At 36.9% G+C, this 19,346-nt stretch overlaps 3 protein-coding genes across 3 annotated transcripts; all 3 read right to left on the bottom strand.

Moving 5' to 3' along the window:
- Positions 1–1,789: 1,789 nt before the first annotated feature.
- Positions 1,790–2,731, bottom strand: LOC122200162 (olfactory receptor 5D18). The gene has a single exon (XM_042905632.1). The coding sequence runs from the start codon at positions 2,729–2,731 to the stop codon at positions 1,790–1,792; it is 942 nt and encodes a 313-aa protein (XP_042761566.1).
- Positions 2,732–6,580: 3,849 nt separating this feature from the next.
- LOC122201310 (olfactory receptor 5L1-like) lies at positions 6,581–7,531 on the bottom strand. Its single transcript, XM_042907193.1, has one exon. The coding sequence runs from the start codon at positions 7,529–7,531 to the stop codon at positions 6,581–6,583; it is 951 nt and encodes a 316-aa protein (XP_042763127.1).
- A 7,930-nt stretch (positions 7,532–15,461) lies between these two features.
- Positions 15,462–16,397, bottom strand: LOC122200250 (olfactory receptor 5L1-like). Its single transcript, XM_042905725.1, has one exon. The coding sequence runs from the start codon at positions 16,395–16,397 to the stop codon at positions 15,462–15,464; it is 936 nt and encodes a 311-aa protein (XP_042761659.1).
- Between the last annotated feature and the right edge of the window lie 2,949 nt (positions 16,398–19,346).

Genomic DNA, 19,346 nt, shown 5'->3' with positions numbered 1-19,346 from the left:
TGTGGATATGCAGAGAAACCGAAGTCAATAGAAGAGAAATGCATTCCCTCCTCAGACATCCATTTCTAAAACACTGTTTCTTAGATTGTATCTTTCCATGTAAAATGGTTATTTAAGTGATTCCTTATTTTATGACGTATATAAATAGAACATTTTAATAATGATCATTAGTTCAAAATAATATGCACATTTCAAGTAACTTTATCGAGCCCATATAAAATTGTTCTCCCTTACCAGAATACCAGGAAATTTATGTTTTTCAATATAGTAATAATTTGTTTGCAATTTTAACTATCTATATTGAGTAGAGAGAAAGAGAAGCACGTGCAAGGTATTTAAGTAAACTGTGTTATTAATATTATAGAAATCTGGTATTTTAAATTTGCCAGATTAAGTAGGCCTTGATGCTAATTAGTATTTTTATTTTTATTGTATTTTGACTAAAGTATATAAACAATTAGTTTTGAGAACTTTTTTTTTAAGGTAGAAGTTTAGTTGAGAAGGATTCAAAGATTATGCTCATGTTTAGGAAAATAATTAATAAAGTTTTGATAATGTTTTTGACATCTTCATAAGCAGAATAATAGTATGAAACATAGGATGGGCAGGAACTCATTATGCTTATTTTTTGCATATAAGATATTCTGAAATCCAGGGGCTCCTGGGTGGATTGTCAGTTGAGCATCCAACTCTTGATTTTGACTAAGGTCATGATTCCAAGATTGTGGGACTTGGCCCTACATCAGGCTCTGTGCTAAGCATAGAACCTGCTTAAGATTCTCTCTCTCTCTTGCTTTCTCCCTCTGCCCTTCACTCTCTCTTTCCTCTAAAAAAATAAATAAATAAAGAGAGTTTGTGAAATCCAATCTAACATCTTTAAACCTTTGGTGGAGCCTAAGATAGCTTATCAGACTGCACAATGGAGCTCCTTTGAAAACACATTCAGGATATAGACCATGTCTTATCAACTTGCCACTCATGCCTAGCAACCTATACACACAATGCAACACACGCACGCACACACACGCACACACACACACACACACACTGCAACACACACAAACATGTTATATAGTAATCATTCAATAAAATGTTTGTTTGATAAGTAGCTCAGTATTGCATTCTGACCTCCCTGATTTTGCAATGCTTTGTTCTTCTGGATAAAACTCATATGTTGTGTCCTGAAACTCTGTTCATCTTGTTATCCAAAGCCAAGTTCAAACAACACCTAGTTTTTGGAGGGGTTATTCAGAGTCCCCAAAGGACTTGAACTTTTCTTTCATTTAAACACTTGGTGGTACTTTTCATTCCCACTTTATACAAAGGCCACTTTCTTCACTGCCCTACTGTTAACACTGGGTTTTACATTGCGCAGAGAGGAATGCTATGTCCCATTTTAACTGCTACTTTTACTTTTAGGAGATAAATTCATATGTTTATTGAGAGCCTAGTCTACTCCAGGTATGTTACAAGAAAGGGAAATGAAATTAATGTTTATTGATATTATACAAAGTATCCACATAATATTTATATTACCTTTTAGACCTCACAATCAGATTAGGAGCTAATTTATGTTACCTCATTTTTGTGGATTAAAAACCAAAGATGAGGGGGATTGCTGACTTTTTTTTCCAGTAAGCAAGAGAGAGCATCAAGGTCTCTTTGAATAAAAATCTGCATTCTTTTCATTGTACATCGACTCTTCATTATTTTTAAATGTATCTTTATAATCAATGTTTATGGGTACACGATTTATACTTCAGGGCCAAACTCTAGTCAAATAATATGCTTAAGAAAAAAAGATTTTAGTATCCATTATCTTGCCAACTGTATCCTTGACGTCCTTATTTCTCAGACTGTAGATCAAGGGATTCAGCATAGGAATCACCACTGTGTAAAACACAGATGCCACTTTGACTGTATGTTTGGAGTTTTTGGAGTTAGGAACACAGTAAAGGAAGAGGATGGTTCCATGGAAGATGGTGATGACTGTCAGGTGGGAGGCACAGGTGGAGAAGGCTTTGCGACGACCACTGGCTGAACGCATCTTGAGGATGGTGACAATGATAAACACATAAGACATGAGAATGATGAGCAGTGTACTGATCTCATTAAAGGTGGCAAAAATGAAAAGCAGCAACTGATTGATGTAAATACCAGAGCAAGACAGGGACAGCAATGCAGAGAACTCACAGAAGAAGTGATTGATTGTGTTGAAACCCTGGAAAGATAATCTGATAGCAGAACATGTGAGTATCAGGGAACATGCTACTCCCCATGCGTATGATCCGACCACCAGCATGGCACAGAGTTTCTGGGACATGGCCGCTGTGTAGAGCAGAGGGTTGCAGATGGCCACAAAGCGGTCATAGGCCATCACAGCTAATAAAAAGGATTCAGCTACCACAAAGGTACAAAAGAAAAAGAATTGTACTACACATCCTGAAAGTGAAATGGTCCTGTCTTCTACAACTAGGTTTGCCAGGGTCTTGGGAACAATGATGGAGGAATAGGAGAAATCCACAAATGAGAGGTGGCTGAGGAAAAAGTACATGGGGGTGTGCAGTTTGGAGCTAATCTTGATTATAACTATCATCCCAATATTTCCTACAACAGTGACACTGTAGATGGCCAAAAAAATCAAGAAGAGAGGGACTTGCAGTTCTGAGTAATCTGAGAAGCCCAAGAGAGTGAACACAGCCCCAGTTTTATTTCTCTCTGACAGTAACATGATGGTTTCTGTTTGTCAGAATCTGAACTGGTCCTGAAAATAAAAATATTAAAGAGAGTGAACATCTAAGAAGCTTGCCTAACTGCCCCTTACACCACTGGAAGATGAAGCAAAATGTCTTTTCATAATTTCTTTATGTGTTTGTTAGCAAGATATGCTAACTATCTAATATTTGAAAATATGCAAAACAGTTTTTAAATGCTCTTTAAGTTAAAAAACAATATAATTATTGAATTAAAAAATTTTAAGTCTTTGGGGTGCCTGGCTGACTAGAGCATGCAACTCTTGATCTCGGCATTTTAAGTTCAAGACCCACATTGGGTGTAGAGATTATGTAAATAAATAAATAAACAAACAAACAAACAAATAAATAAATAAATAAGTTGATAGATAAAACCTTTAAAGATTGTTTAAGTTCTCAACTGTAAATTTTAATATTTATAAGCAGTATATGAGATAAAGGGATTTATGGTTATTTTAAATCAAACTTCCCATAAAGTTTTCAGTTTCCCTTGAACATTAGAAGTTCATAAAAGATACACCTAGGATAATATAATGACTGCTTATGCCAGCCTTATAATCAGTACAAAAATGAGAAATTTCCAAACAAATTAATGTCTACAACATATGTTTACACTATGACATTAAGAAAAAACACCCATAACACTTTATGTTACATTTCACAAAGTACTTTAATCTTTTTCTTTCTGACACAGTAAATCTGATATCAAATAAACCTTAACTTGTTTTTCAGGATATTCTTCTCAACAAATGGGCTCTTAATTGTCAATCTTTCCTCATCGCTTGATAAATAATTAGAATAGGTGATAAAGATAATCATGTCCACTTCCTTATTCTAGGGGTGATAAAAGAAACCTTGACTTTCCCAACGATATGCAAGTAGGGACTAATCTACGTATCTGTGACTAGTGCCCTGATTGGAGCCCCAGCCATGTGTCCATTCCTACACACCAGACTCTGACCCATGTTCTAGGTCTAGAAAGCAGGAAACTGTTAATCATCTCTCTGTTAAGGCTACCAGAGGTAGCCTTAACAGATGGCCCATCAATAAAGATATCAGATCATATTCAAGACTGAGAGCTTAATGGACCTCTTTGTCCCTATAGTCAGTCATACATCTGAGTACTAAAGACAACCTCAAAAAACATCCATCATGAAGCTAGACATTCTCATTATCACACTTCTTGCTTAATATAATATTTAACTTACTAAGGCTTTTCAGGTTTCATTTTAAATGAATGTGATATTCAACATGATGATTCTTGCATCCCAAATACTATTATTACATTGCTGGTAAAATCTTTCTCTACCATTGAGTCCAAGAAATATAACAGCTGAAATCTTCTTACCTTTGTTTTCCCTATTTTGTTCTAATTTTTCTCTAATTTTTTTCTGCTTTATCGTCTTAATTAAAGCTGGCCCTTTTAATTTTTTTTCACTAGAGAGTCTATTCAATCTCTGCTAGTTTCATTTTACTTAAATCTTCTCTATCCTACCTTGACTATATCTTCTGTAACTTACAGAAACAGAACAATGCACATTCCCGAAGTTCTCAGACTTCTTCTATCCTCCCACCCAGGGTAGCCCTTGTTCATCTGAGCCAGGCCCTCTAAGACAAAACCGTGTAGCATAAATGCACTTTCTCTTCCTTGCATGTTCAGATATGTTACTTTTGTAGTGACTAAATAATTCTCAAGAACTGTCTAGATCTAAGGGTAAGTTTCCCTACCGTGCTGCTTCCCAGATACCCTACATTGAAATTAATATCAATCGGTCTCTAGAATCTGAAAAAAAACCTGCTGATGGCAAAAGTAAGGCCACTCTTGGTTGGGACTGATGGTATATTCTTATATCTATAGTACAACCTTTGGGACATGAGCCCTAGAGATTATGTCTTGCCCCATTCCCTTGAGGTCATGAAATAAACAATTAAAATTAATCATTTTTCTCTGATGTAATGCTTGAAACCCTGGAGCAGCATTAGGAAAATTTTATACAAAAATTTATATAAATGTATTTTAGATTTTATTAATTTAGTCTGGAAGAAAAGGAGAGAGAGAGTGTGGGAGGGGCAGAGAGACAGAGAGAGAGAGAGAGAGAGAATACCAAGCAGGCTCCACACTGTCAGCACAGAGCCCAGTGTGGGGCTTGAACTCATGAACCATGAGATCATGACCTGAGCCAAAACCAAGAGTCAGACACCTAGCCGACTGAGCCATCCAGGTGCCCCCAAGTGTTATATTTTAAAATCACTTCTCCAACCCCTGGTTACTCGCATACATACCTACAACCATTATAAAAGTTATGGAATTATAACAACCATCCTTATCAAATATTGAGTGGCTACCATATAGCAGGCGTAACTGTCTTCCTCCCTGCCATCCACTCTGACCCTGTTGGAGAAGGGTGAAGATCCCTCCTTTAGGTCATCATGATTCACTGAGAGTTAAAGCATAAATATTTAAAAAGTTAAATATCGAGTTGGGAAAATAGTCCCTTTGAAACCTTGTCCTATTCTATTACTCTTAACCACCTCTGCTTCTTTGATCTAGTCTGACCTCTTTGATTTTGTGTATTGCTTTTTGTTTTCCAAAAAATATTACTGACTCTTTCTTTATGGTCTTTTCTCCTCATGTTTCCTGCACACTGAAATGCTTTCCCTTAAGTTTTTGTTCAAATGTAGCTTTTCAGTGAAATCATCTATGAACATACTGTTTTACTTCAGGAGTTACTCTACTACCCAATTGAGTGATTAATATACTTCACATGATTCAAATGTATTTTCAATAATAATTAATTTCTTTAATTGTATATTGCCTGCTAAAATAAAAGTTCCAGGAAAGCAGAGATCATTCATTGCTTTGTTCACTAATATATCCCAAGTTCCTAGATGAATGAGTAGCATAAAGTCAGTGCACCATGAGTCTTCATTGAACAATAAATATGGCCTTCCAAAGGAACTGGGAATAGAGCCAAACTACCAGAACTATGAGAAATTTCAGTGCAGAGAGGAGATAGTTCACAAAGAATGATAAGGATGTTTTAAAAGTGGTTCTTGAAACTGCAGTCACAATAAAACAAAATACAAACAAACCAAAAAAAAAAAATGTCCACTCCTCTGAACTTCCTTTTTTAAAAATTTTTTTTCCTTAAAGTTTATTTATTATTGAGAGACAGAGACAGACAGAGCATGAGCATGGGACGGGCAGAGAGAGGAAGAGACACAGAATCTGAAGCAGACTCCAGGCTCTGAGCTGTCAACACAGAGCCTGATGTGGGGCTCAAACTCACAAACTGCGAGATCATGACGTGAGCCGAAGTCGGACACTCAACCAAGTAAGCCACCCAGGCACCCCTGAACTTCCTGTCTTTATCAGGTTTATTATAACAGAAATCTTGACCTTTTATTTTCTGTTCTTTACTTTTGTTTTCTTTTCTTTTTTTTTTTTTTTTTTTTTGACATTTTCAAGATCAGGAACAGCATGGTGAAATTACCAGCAAATGGAAAATATCTCAAGTATTCTCCTTTAGAAAAATTTACACGTAGTTATTCTAGAGTTTCATCATGTTGAACCATTTGGAAAATAATTTTTGCACAACAATTAATTGCAAAGCTACACTACTGATATAAGAATAACACAGATATGGTCCCATAAAAGGTGTATTTAAATTATCCATAGAAGATATTATATGGCTTAATTAGATAAGCAAGTGGAAAACAAAACAGCATGCAGAGTCCCCAAGTTTTATTTCCCTACTTTACTTTTCCATTCACACCCACCCAAATCCAGCCCGTCATTAAAGTCTCTGATGAAACTCTGAGTCTGGTTAAGAAAATAGTTTTCCAAAAGGTAATCTAGATCCCAACACTTTCTTGAGTGCTTCCTTCACATCCTTGTTCCGCAGGCTATAGATGAGGGGGTTGAGCATGGGAATCACTACAGTGTAGAACACCGTGGCCACCTTGTCAGTATCCATACTGTTCTCAGAACTGGGCCGGCAGTAAGTGAAAAGGATTGTTCCGTGGAAGACAAAGATGGCTGTGAGGTGGGAGGCACAGGTGGAAAAGGCTTTGCGCCTTCCCTCGGCAGAGTGCATCCTCAGGATGGTGATGAGAATTAGCAAGTAGGACGTGAGGATGATCACGATGGTGGTGATCTCATTGAAGGTGGCCACGATGTACAGCAGCAGTTCATTCATGGTGACATCAGAGCAAGCAAGGGATAAGAGAGGGGGCAGATCACAAAAGAAGTGGTCAATCACATTTGATGTGTAGGATGGGATCTCCAGAGCTAAACACAAGTGGATCAGAGAACACACCATCCCACACAGGTAGCAACAAGACACCAGCTCCACACAGAGATTCCGGGACATGGTGACCGTGTACAACAGTGGGTTGCAGATGGCCACGAAGCGGTCATAGGCCATCACAGCCAAAAGGAAGACCTCAGTGATTGCATAGGCACAAAAGAAATAGAATTGCACCATGCATCCCAGGAAGGAGATGGCTTTGCCCTTGTTTAAGATACTGGACAGCACATTTGGCACAATGACGGTGGAGTAGCAAAAGTCCACAAAGGACAAGTGGCTGAGGAAAAAGTACATGGGAGTGTGAAGGTGACAGCTGACCTGAATCACTGCTATCATGCCCAGGTTGCCCAGCACCGTGACTCCATAGATGAGAAGGAACACAGAGAAGAGGGCGACTCTCAACTCAGGGGCTTCTGAGAATCCGAGGAGAATGAACTCGGTCACACTGGAGCAGTTTCCCGTGCCCATTCCTGCCAGGTGTTGGACTTAGGAAAACAAATGATAGATATTGTCTTTCTTCTAAAAAGGGAGGAAAAAACAGGTTAACATTAATTTCAGAAAAATATAACATTGATATCAAACAATGTATCTATAAGATATAACAGAAACACAGTGGTCAAGTAATTCAAAAGGTTGAAAGTCTCAGTGGATCCCACTGACCAAAATTGACTTAAGCATCAGCAGAAACCTTGAACGATTCCAACCCTTATCTATCACTTTATCTATGATTAACTTCAGTTTCTGGGTGGAATTTTAGATTCAATGATATATTTCAAAGCCATACAGACACTAGCATCTGTTCTCTGAAGAAACTTAATAAGCTCTGTCCAGGAGAGTAGCACCTACTCTGATTCTCCAAACACTCTTTTGTTTTTTTTATTTTTACGTGACTCTATCAGGAACATGAATTTGAAACAAAGTTTTCTCATATTCTATTTTGGAAAAGTGTGATAGAATTTTTGATGTTTGTGGCTCACAAAAACTCGTTAAAATCTGAATTATGAAACAAGAGATATAAAATATACATTGAAAGTGAGAATTGTGCCTATCAAATCAACTATGTGGTTAATTGATTTGCTAGCTTAATCAATTATAGTAATAACGATCTATGCTAATAAAGATTCAGAGAGATAGATCTCTTGAATACCTTTTTCTGGAAAGTAATGAAGGGGCATACATCCAAGTCTTGACCCTGACAACAATAAAAGCTATCTGATATTTTTTTGATAGATTTTATTCCTCATAAGCTATTAAAAGATATTTAGTTACATTGATAAAATTGTGAAAAATCATGTCCAAAACTGTATTGCATTCCTGTTTATAATATTTGCCATAAAAAATATTTTCAGAAGTGGAGCAAGTGTTAAACTTTGGGGTGTCATATCTAGGACAGAAAATTATCATGCTATGTAAAATCCCATTTATGAGTTTTTTTTTTTAAATAAAAAGAATACTGAATAGTACACTCCGCATATACATATAGACGCAAATGAAGATGCACCCATAGAGATATGAATACACATGATAGAGATTCTTTAAGTGGTTGGTTGCAGAAATGATTACATTGTATGCTCTATATAAGGGAGATCTACCACTGAGGCCCTTCCTAAAGGAAAAGGCAAATAAAAATTGAGGTATTCTATTCTCTGCTCCCACTTCTAGACAGCACGAGGACTAGACTCATGACTTCTACACTTATGTGTAATGAAAATTGAGTGAAGAGGTTCTGGAATGGAAGCATATCTTGGTATCTTCTCGGTCTCTTGAGCTAACCTTAAAGACATGGAAACATATCACTTCCCTTAAGTCACAGTTTTTCATTACATGACCAAGAACAAAAACAAAACAAAGCAAAATACCTGACTTATTTGCCTACTTTTCAAAGAGGATATTCAACCTGGCAAATGTTTTTCTTCTTAATCTCCTAGGCTGATAATACAAAACCATTTCATAACAAACCCAAAACAAATCCAAAAGAATTCATCTCTTTTTCTAACCACAGAGAGTTCATAAGTCCTGACTCTCGATAACCATCTGGCAGGAACAGAAATGCAACCCTCAGCATTAATATGAAAATTAAGGACCCTCTCAATGGTCATACATGTTAGATGCTGTGATAGAGATCGGTCTGAAAAATGGGTGGTAAGAGATGAAATAGAGACAGAGAGAGAGAGAGAGAGAGAGAGGTACCATTTGTTTATTTAGCATTCTTTTACACACATCCATGTTTTATGTTACAGAGAAAACAGTTCTAAATTCACCATTAATTGTTCTGAATACCAAAACACAAAAACACTCTAAACAGTAACTGCACAGAAATATGGGTCCTGTTAAAACATTCTCTAATTAGAAGAGAGTTGAGGGGCGCCTAGGTGGCTTGGTCGGTTAAGCATCCGACTTCGGCTCAGGTCATGATCTCACGGTCCGCGAGTTCGAGCCCCGTGTCGGGCTCTGTGCTGACAGCTCAGAGTCTGGAGCCTGTTTCAGATTCTGTGTCTCCCTCTCTCTCTGTCCCTCCCCTGTTCATGCTCTGTCTCTCTCTCTGTCTCAAAAATAAACGCTAAAAAAATTTTTAAAATAAAAAAAAAGAAGAGAGTTGAGTTCAATATATCTTTAGAATAATTGTTTACAGACAAAATATATTCATTTCTATTTTCAAGTAACTAAAACCTAGTTCTTGCTAACAAACCTGAGTGACCTACGTTTTGTCCCTGGTGCTGAAGATATGAGATGTATATAGGAGGCAGACACTTACTTATACTGTAATTTAAGCTCCTGGGGGATGGGCCCATTAAGCTCCAAAACAATTACTAATCTCTATGGTATAACAAAATATATAAAAATTAAACCAAGGTGGCGTATGATATAACACAACTAATAGTTCATCTCTATGGAATATCATCAGGAAATTTATTTTTTAAATTATCCCAAATTGGGAAACAATGGTTTAAAACCACATATGCCTCCTCCCAGAATTTGTGGTGCTACATGATAGAGGTTACATTAAGTGTCGTATGTGTGGGACACAGCTCATATTGCCATAATGACATGCCATGCATATCTCTTAGAAGTTCTTCCTTTCTTATAACATTACAACATCCCCTAGATTCCTGTAGGGCACAGGGACTACAGCTGCATCAGAATTCCTTTAAATAACAAAAAAATAATGACTCCAGTGGTCAGAAAACCATATAATAACTCACACTTGCTATGTGTTGGAACCCATTCTAACTATTATACAAATATTCACTTACTTTAGCTTCCTAGTAACCAGCCAGGAGAGCAATTCCAGTTTTTATGCTTATCTTTCAGGCGGTTGAAACTTGGACACATTCAAAATAAATGATCAATAAAAGAAATTGAGGCCCATCTGGTTTTCCACCCATATGAATGTATGGAACAAAATAAATAAATCCAGAGAGATTTCTGAGACTGCATTTTTTTTCTAATGCATGTGCAATAGTGGAAGTCATCAAATAGGACCCCTCAGATATCTTTCCCAGATGTGTTCTTCTGACTTTGAAAGATCAATCTAAGCCACAGTTTTCCATTCGTCTCTGTGTATCACTGGCTGTGCACATAAATTTGTAAAGGTATATGTGGTAAAATGTAATTTCAAGGAAATAAATTGGTATTCTCTCAACTACCATATAATATGATTATATTTTACAAAATTGATGTGCCAAAGACGGCACCCAAGGCTGAGGAGACATTCCATCCGGTTCCCCATCTCCATCATTCTGTGTAAGTGATATATTACATTGTTTTTCATATGTTAAACCAACTTCGCATTTCTGAGATAAATCTCCCTTGGTGTGGCTCATAAGCCTTTCATATGTTTCAGTGCATCTATTTTATCTTATTATTGGATACAAGGATTTGTTGAGAATTCTTGGGTTTGTATCCATGAGGGATTTTGGTTTCTGTTTTCCTCTGTGTGTTGTCTTTGTTTGGCTTTGGTATCAGGGTAATACTGATATAACTGCATGAATTGGAAAAAGGATCATGATCTCTATCTCCTAAATAAAGTAACTCACAATTGGTACCATTGCTTATGTAGTTATTTAGTAAAAGTAACTGGTGAAGCCATCTGTGTAACAACCAGTGTTATTGCCTACATAGATATTTAGTAATAGTAATTGGATATTGATGGAAGGAGTGTGAGAATATTTTCATTACAAATTGAATTTATTGTCACATATCTATTCAGATATTCAACTTCTTTGTCAGCTTGGGAAAATTTATCTTTTTCAAATCTGTCTGTATCATCTAAGTTGACTAAATTGTTGGCATAACATTTTTGCAAGATTACTATCCTTACTAATTGTACTAATTTGTTTCTGGTTTCCTTTTCTCCTGGTAATTCTAGCTAAAATTTTGTCAATGGTAGTAATCTTTTCACAGTACAAACTCAATGATCTCTACTTTTTATTTTCCTACTTTATTGACTGATAATCTGGTCTTTATTATAACCTCCCTTGTTCTTTTTTCTTTTTCTTTTTTTTTCTTTTTTTTTTTTTTGATTCTTAATGTGGAAACTAAGATTCTAATTTTGAGAGTTTTCTTCATTTCTAATACAGTTATTTAAAGACATATATTTCCCTCTAAACACTTAGAAGCATCTATTAAATTTCATAGGTTAGTTTTCATTTTCATCATTCACTCCAATCAAGAACAATATAACATTTCTGCTACTTTTCTACAAGCGTTCCAGGTAAGTTCAAATCAAGTAAGTGACAATGTGTAAAGGAAGGCAGTTTCATATACGTGAATATATGCAAATATATAAGATAGTTTGGGTCATAATTATATAGTTCTATTTCTGAAATAAGTGGACTTTAATTAATTACTGTACGTTTAAGATCATAGAACCACTCCAAATTATTTCATGAACCAATATAAGGTTATTATCCAGTGTTTATGTTACCTTCAACAAACACAGCTATTATTTTTTCTCACAATAATTTCTGAACTAATTTGGGATTTACCAATGACAAAGAGTACCAAACAAAGGATACGTAAGTAATTCAAGCAAAATTAATGATAGAAGAAAGATAAATATGGTGTCATAAGATTTTTGAAAATTAGACACCTTTATCTATGAGACCATCTTATAATAAATATTACTACTACCAGAGAAAAGCTAATCTTTCCTAATAGACACAATAACGTAGGTTTGATTAATTACTTGTTAAGATTATAATTTACAAATGACAATTTAAAACAACGTTTAAGGAAAACAAATGGCTCGGAATATTTACAAGAAATCTATTCAAAAATGTTATGAAGACTGCCTAAAGAATTCTGAAGAAAAGAATTGAGATATGCCTTTGGTCAGGGGCCATGTCAATTAATAATATACTTATGCAAATTGACAGGTGATAAAAGGGAGCCTAAAACATAGAACATGAATATATTTGCTTTGTTTTTGTTCTCACTATTCTAGGAAACACGCTAATATTTCTAAACTTCTTGTAATATTTGCACCGTCCACACTGGAGCTCTTTTTGAAGGAATTGAGAATAGTAAGTGTATCTTACGCAAATTCTCATTCCTTCCAGCACCTAACAAGATACCTTGAATGCATATGACATAAAACAGTAGCTCACAATAGTGCTGAATCATTGACTTTATTATTCATGCTCACCTCTCGAACATTGTTCCTGTTCTTTACTCCTGAATACACCTTGTGTCTTTCTCTTCTGTGTCTTTTCAAAACCTGCTCTTCCTTCAAGGTCAAGCAAAGGATGCACGCAATTATGAAATAATCTCTTTGATATCCACATATGATTTTGAAGTGTCTCCTGACCGAACATTATGATATTTACTAATACCACTGGCTTGTGAGGTTCTTGAAAAGAAGACTATGTATTTCTTTCCTGTCATCTATTTCACTGAATTTAAACTACAAAAGTGGCTGTGTATTTAACACCTGCAACCTATCGCTTAGCAGTGAAGAGAAGAGAATACAACTAGCTTTTATTGCACATATACAATATGCCAGATATGTTGTCTACATTTTATTTTTTTTCACACGTCACTCCATGAATTACATCACATTATATCATTTTTGTAGATAAAGACTGGTTCAGATAAACCAACCGGCCGATTTTATATTATCAGAGCCAGGTATGATTTCTCAGACCTAAAATTCATATTCTTCCCATTGTAAGTATTCTGTCTTTTGGAAAATCTAAAGTGATTTTTAAAAATGAGCTTGATTGACAGGTCCTTCAAAAATCACAGAAAGATGTTCTATAGTAACAGAGGTACGTGTTTACCATTCACTATGAAAAAAAAGTGTCTGACTGTGCCTTTGATGTTCTTATATCTCAGTCTATAGATAAGGGGCTTCAACACGAGGATCACCACCGTACATAACAGGTATCACTTTGTGTGCCTGGAGGTTTAGGAGGTAGGGCACAGACTAAGAGAAGAGAATGGTGCTGTAGAAAACGGTGATCCGGTCAAGTGTGAAGCTAACAGTTGAAGGGGATTTCCTGATGCTCACCTGCTGAATGTATCTGGAGAGGTGGCAATGAAAACCCCATAAGATGGAAGGACGAAGAGCTCTGTGCTCACCTCATTGTGAGAAGCAGCGAGAAGCAACTGGCTGACGTAAGACTCAGAATAAGAAAGAGACATTAGTGAGGAGAACTCACAGAAGTGACTGATTGTGATGAACCACTAAAAGATACTTTGAAAGCAGAACACGTGAGTTTCAGGAAACATGCTACTCCCCATGCATATGATCCAACTTGTAGTAGGGCACAGGGTTTCTGGGGCACAGCACCTGTGTAATGCAAATTGTTGCAAATGGCCACGAAGCTGTCACACACTGTCATAGCAGAATTAATTCAGGAACCACAGGGATGTAAAATAAAGTCCAGTATGCACCCTGAAAATGATCTTTTTCAGGTTTTTATTTAAATTCCACTTAGTTAACATACAGTGTAATATCAGTTCCAGATGTAGAATTCAGTGGTTTATCACTCACATCCAACACCCAGTGCTCATCACAAGTGCCCTCCTTAGTACCCATCACACGTTTAATCCATTCCCCCAACCACCTCCCATCTGGCAACATTCAGTTTCTTCCCTATAGTTAAGAGACCATTCTATGGTTTAGCTCTCTTTTTTCTCCACTATGTTCATCTGCTTTGTTTCTTAAATTCCACATATGAGAGAAAATAATATGCTATTTGCCTTTGACTGACTTATTTCACTCAGCATAATCCTCTCTAATTCCATCCAGGTTGTTGCAAATGGCAAGATTTCACTCTTTTTGGTGGCTCAGTAATATTCCTCTCTCTCTCTCTCTCTAGATATAGATGATATAGATATAGATGATATATAGATATAGATACAGATATAGATACAGATATAGATATAGATATATCACATCTTCTTTGTCCATTCATCAGTTGATTGCCATTTAGGCTCTTTCCATATTTTGGCTTGAAAATGAAATATTTATGTTTTCTACAAATAGCTTAGAATTCCAATTTTAAGTGACAGCGTTTGTTCCAAATGGAGAGTTATAATGGGGACAAAAATTGAGGAAACAAACAACAAAAATGTGACAAGTGACCTAAGTCAGAAATGCAGCTACTTGTAGTAAGGGTTATTCAATGATGGCAAGTTTGTGTGTGTGTGTGTGTGTGTGTGTGTGTGTGTGCGTGCATGTGACCAAAAGTATATATGTAATATTAGGACAATATAAGGGAAGGAGAAGAGAGAAAGAGAAAACTATTTATGTGCCAGGGATTATTCTAGGCTCTTTGCACATGACATGCAATTTAATTTTACTAACATCCATGTGAAATAATTAAGATTAACTCCACTTTTTCAGATGACATACTATCTGAAGTTCCAAAAACACTGTACACTGAGACAAATAATAAGGAAAACAAAAAATAAGCAATAAATGTATCAAAAAGAATAAAAAGATAAAAATGACATGTGTGCATGTGGAAATCTCACTCTATGTATCAACTGTTGGACAAAGATGTGTTCTTCATTGTAAAATAGCAGGAATTCAATTTTGAAAAGGAATGAATTTTCCATCATAGATACTGAAAGAAAGCATGATTCTCAAGAGTTCTTCATTAAGCTTATGAAGGTTATAGATCAAACCAAACATGTCTTAAAAATCCATTACTCCTATCCATTTCAAAGATTATAGATTGAAGAAAAGAAACGAAGTAGGCTTAAAATTTGAAATATACTCAGTCCTAACTTTGAGGCAAATGGAAGATTCATAGGTAAGTGAATCAAAAAGAATCACTCTTAACTACCTACCCCCTGGCTCTACCCTCCACTCAAACACTACAACCACCCATTCACTGCTCAACCAGCCTGCCCTGTGGGAACTTGAGTCTCACAAAGAAAATATTTTCTAGGAAAATATTTTGGAGCTCACCATTCTTCTGAGCGCTTCTTTCACATCCTTGTTCCGCAGGCTATAGATGAGGGGGTTGAGCATGGGAATCACTACAGTGTAGAACATTGTGGCCACCTTGTCAGTATCCATACTGTTGCCAGAACTGGGCCGGCAGTAAGTGAAAAGGATTGTTCCGTGAAAGACAAGGATGGCTGTGAGGTGGGAGGCACAGGTGGAAAAGGCTTTGAGCCTTCCCTCGGCAGAGTGCAGCCTCAGGATGGTGATGAGGATTAGCAAGTAGGAGGTGAGGATGATTACGATGGTGGTGATCTCATTGAAGGTGGCCACGATGTACAGCAGCAGTTCATTCATAGTGACATCAGAGCAAGCAAGGGATAAGAGAGGGGGCAGATCGCAAAAGAAGTGGTCAATCACATTTGATCTGTAGGATGGGATCTCCAGAGCTAAACACAAGTGGATCAGAGAACACACCATCCCACACAGGTAGCAGCAAGACACCAGCTCCACACAGAGATTCCGGGACATGGTGACCGTGTACAACAGTGGGTTGCAGATGGCCACGAAGCGGTCATAGGCCATCACAGCCAAAAGGAAGACCTCACTTACCACACATGTACAAAACAAGTAGAATTGCACGGTGCACCCCAGGAACGAAATGGCTTTGTCCTCGTTTAAGGTATTAGTTAGCATCTTTGGCACAATGACGGTGGAGTAGCAAAAGTCCACAAAGGACAAGTGGCTGAGGAAAAAGTACATAGGAGTGTGAAGGTGACAGCTGACCTGAATCACGACCATCATGCCCAGGTTGCCCAGCACCGTGACTCCATAGATGAGAAGGAACACAGAGAAGAGGGCGACTCTCAACTCAGGGGCTTCTGCAAATCCGAGGAGAATGAACTCGGTCACACTGGAGCAGTTTCCCTTGCCCATGTTCCCATTTGATTGAGGTTGGAGAAAAATCTTCATAGTTATCCTCCACTGTATGATCTCAGATTCATTTTCTGGCAGTCTCTTAAAAAAAAGATGTGAAAACGCGTAAGATAGCTAAGTTTTTCCGCAAAGAATTAGGACATGGCTTTTGTGAAGTTTAGGAAAAGTGCAGGCATTGTGGAAAGATGCGTAAGGTCACACGTTGATTCACAGATCACACAGAAACATCCACATCCATCACGGTGTATATGATTCTTTAAGCGACTCCTACACAATTTACAGCTTGACACTGAATCACTAGAAAGACCTCAGACATAATTAGCCACAATGTGTTATGAAACTCAAATCCCTTCTTCCTGGCAGACTGTTTAATGAGCACTGAATCTAGTGAGATCTCAGAAAATAATGTTTTGAAATACACCACATCCTTCCCTGTTTTCCACTGAAATGATGAGAAGCATGTCAGTTGAAGACTGTTAACCCACAAGTGTTCATTTTTTATCCATATGTTTTAGATGGGGAAGTAGCTTTAATCCTCCACACTAGCTTTTTTTTTTTTTTCTATAAAGTAACATAGTGATTCTCCTAATCATGGTCTTTCTTGTCTTTTTTTGTTCAGGGAGTTTGTAGTTGGTCTCAAACTTCCTATAACTCTGACTCTGAAGCCTTAACCTATTAGACAAATAAATTCAGTTTTAAATCTATTTGAAGAACGAATCAAAGATGTACATAAGGAAGTATTACCAAAAGTCTTCCTGCTGCATTGTAGCATTATTTATGAGAGTAAATTTCAGCAATAATATGTCAATAAGAGGGAAATGGTCAGGGGCACGTGGGTGGCTCAGTCGGTTTAGTGTTTGACTTCGGCTCAGGTTATGATCTCACAGTTTGTGAGTTGTAGCCCTGTATCTGCTTGTCTGTCTTCAGTGCAGGGTCTCTTTTGCATCCTCTGTCTCCCTCTCTCTACCCCTTCCCTGCTCGCACATGCTGTGTCAAAAATAGATAAATATTAAAAAGATTTGAACAACAAGAGGCAAATGGTGAAGGCTAAGGTACATATATATTATGGAAATCTATGCAACTATTTACAGGATGTTTTTGAAGGCCCTTTAATGGCCTGAAAAATCATTATGATAAAACGGTAAGTTAAATAACACTAAGCCAGAGTGTACATGTAAAATATTGTATATGCATACATAATTTGCTTTACCTCTTTAACCCTTATAAGACCCATGACAATAAATATTTTCTTCTAACCATTTGAAAAGAAATTAGAGCCTGCTTTATGAGGTGGAGTCCCCAGTGGATTATTTCTGGAGGAAACATGGTCTTCACTAAGATTCAATCCACTAGGTATGTCCCCCTTTGGTCAAATGATTTCAAAAAGGTAAAAGATATGCGCGTTGAGAAATCCCAGTCTGAAAACAAATAGTTATTCTGATAATATGGTTCTCTCTCTTCAATGGTCAGTAAAAGTGAGGTGTCTTTTTCTGAGTCCAACATAGTACCCAATGTTGAAAACCTTGCCTGTTTTCAAGTCTGAAGGTGAAAAATCAGGCTGTTGACTATTTATAGAGAAGTGGTTCTGGAGCAGGAGTTATTTTGATGCCTCTGGGACCTGTGGCTCTGTCCCAAGACGTTTTGGGTTCTCCCAATAGGAAGGGGTGCTAGTGACATCTAGTGAGTAGAGACCAGGGATTTTGCTGAACAGTCAAACCGGACTTCTGTCAAATACCAGAAATAGGTGCGAATAACAAACCACCTTTGCTAAGAAGAGTAACCAATGCTCACAGTGACCACTTTCTATGACCCAGTTACTGTTCTGAATACAACTATTGACACATTTTATCCTTTTTTAAGATTTAAAAAAAAATTAATGTGTATTTATTCTTTGAGACAGAGAGAGAGATGGAATGTGAGTGGGGGAGGGGCAGAGAGAGAGGGAGACACAGAACGTGAAGCAGGCTCCAGGCTCAGAGCTGTCAGCACAGAGCCCGACACGGGGCTTGAACTCATGAACGGTGAGATCATGACCTGAGCCAAGGTCGGATGCTTAACTCACTGAGCCACCCAGGTGCCCCTTTATTTATGTATTTTAAGTGAATTATATTATGTAAGAGAAATCACACTTTTTGCTGCTATTTAAAATTATGATGCAATATTTTATATTCAATATTAAATTATTTTCAAAATTGAGAGGCACACAACCAAAAATTTCAGAGGCTAATATGTCATGTTCTATATAGAAGCAACAGAATCTATCATAAAGAGTCTGAAATGTGGCAGCTTGAAATGAGGGAAAACACAAGATTGTCCGCTAGACTTTAGTAGAAGATATGTCTGGAGTCTCAACCGATTGCTTTCGTGTCTGTCAGCAATTGCTTTTACAACTTTGGCCGGGTCTCTTACGTGTTATGGGCTTTGGTTTCCTCAGAGTAAAAGCTAGATGGTTGGTGTTACTTTTACCCCAAAATGATCATCCTTTGTCCAAGCAGAACAGAAGTAAAATAAGAGTCTCTCTAAAGAGGGATTACCCTTTTTTGACTCAAAGTAAAGAATTCCTAATTCAATATAAATATTTCAAAAATAATTCAATGTAAAAAATTTCCTAAATTTTGAGGAAAATTAGGATTGTATAAGTGCACGTAAATTGTATTAACTTATGAATAACGAGTTAATTTATTGAATAAGTGTATAAGTGAGTAAAGGAGAGAAGGCGTAACTAGAGATTGATCCAGAATGGGCTTATGGAAAGAAAGGTGCCAAAATTCCACCCAATGCAAAACGCATTTTTGAAGCGGAAGAATTCGCGGATATTGACTGAAATGGCAAAGTTTCAGGTCTGAAGACATCAGCAACAACAAAACATGGCCTTGAAGAAATTTATGTAACTAATTAGAGCTGGATACTATTGGAAAGGAAGACTCAACTGGAAAATTGAAGAATGAA

This window comes from Panthera leo, chromosome D1 (assembly GCF_018350215.1).
Source record: "Panthera leo isolate Ple1 chromosome D1, P.leo_Ple1_pat1.1, whole genome shotgun sequence".
NCBI classification, from domain to species: domain Eukaryota; kingdom Metazoa; phylum Chordata; class Mammalia; order Carnivora; family Felidae; genus Panthera; species Panthera leo.
The sequence above is the reverse complement of the archived record's forward strand: the minus strand, read 5'-3'. Positions and strand labels throughout refer to the sequence as shown.

Excerpts from the sequence above, each read along its gene's own strand:
- LOC122200162 (XM_042905632.1), bottom strand. The coding sequence starts at position 2,731 with ATGTTACTGTCAGAGAGAAATAAAACTGGGGCTGTGTTCACTCTCTTG.
- LOC122200250 (XM_042905725.1), bottom strand. The coding sequence starts at position 16,397 with ATGGGCAAGGGAAACTGCTCCAGTGTGACCGAGTTCATTCTCCTCGGA.
- LOC122201310 (XM_042907193.1), bottom strand. The coding sequence starts at position 7,531 with ATGGGCACGGGAAACTGCTCCAGTGTGACCGAGTTCATTCTCCTCGGA.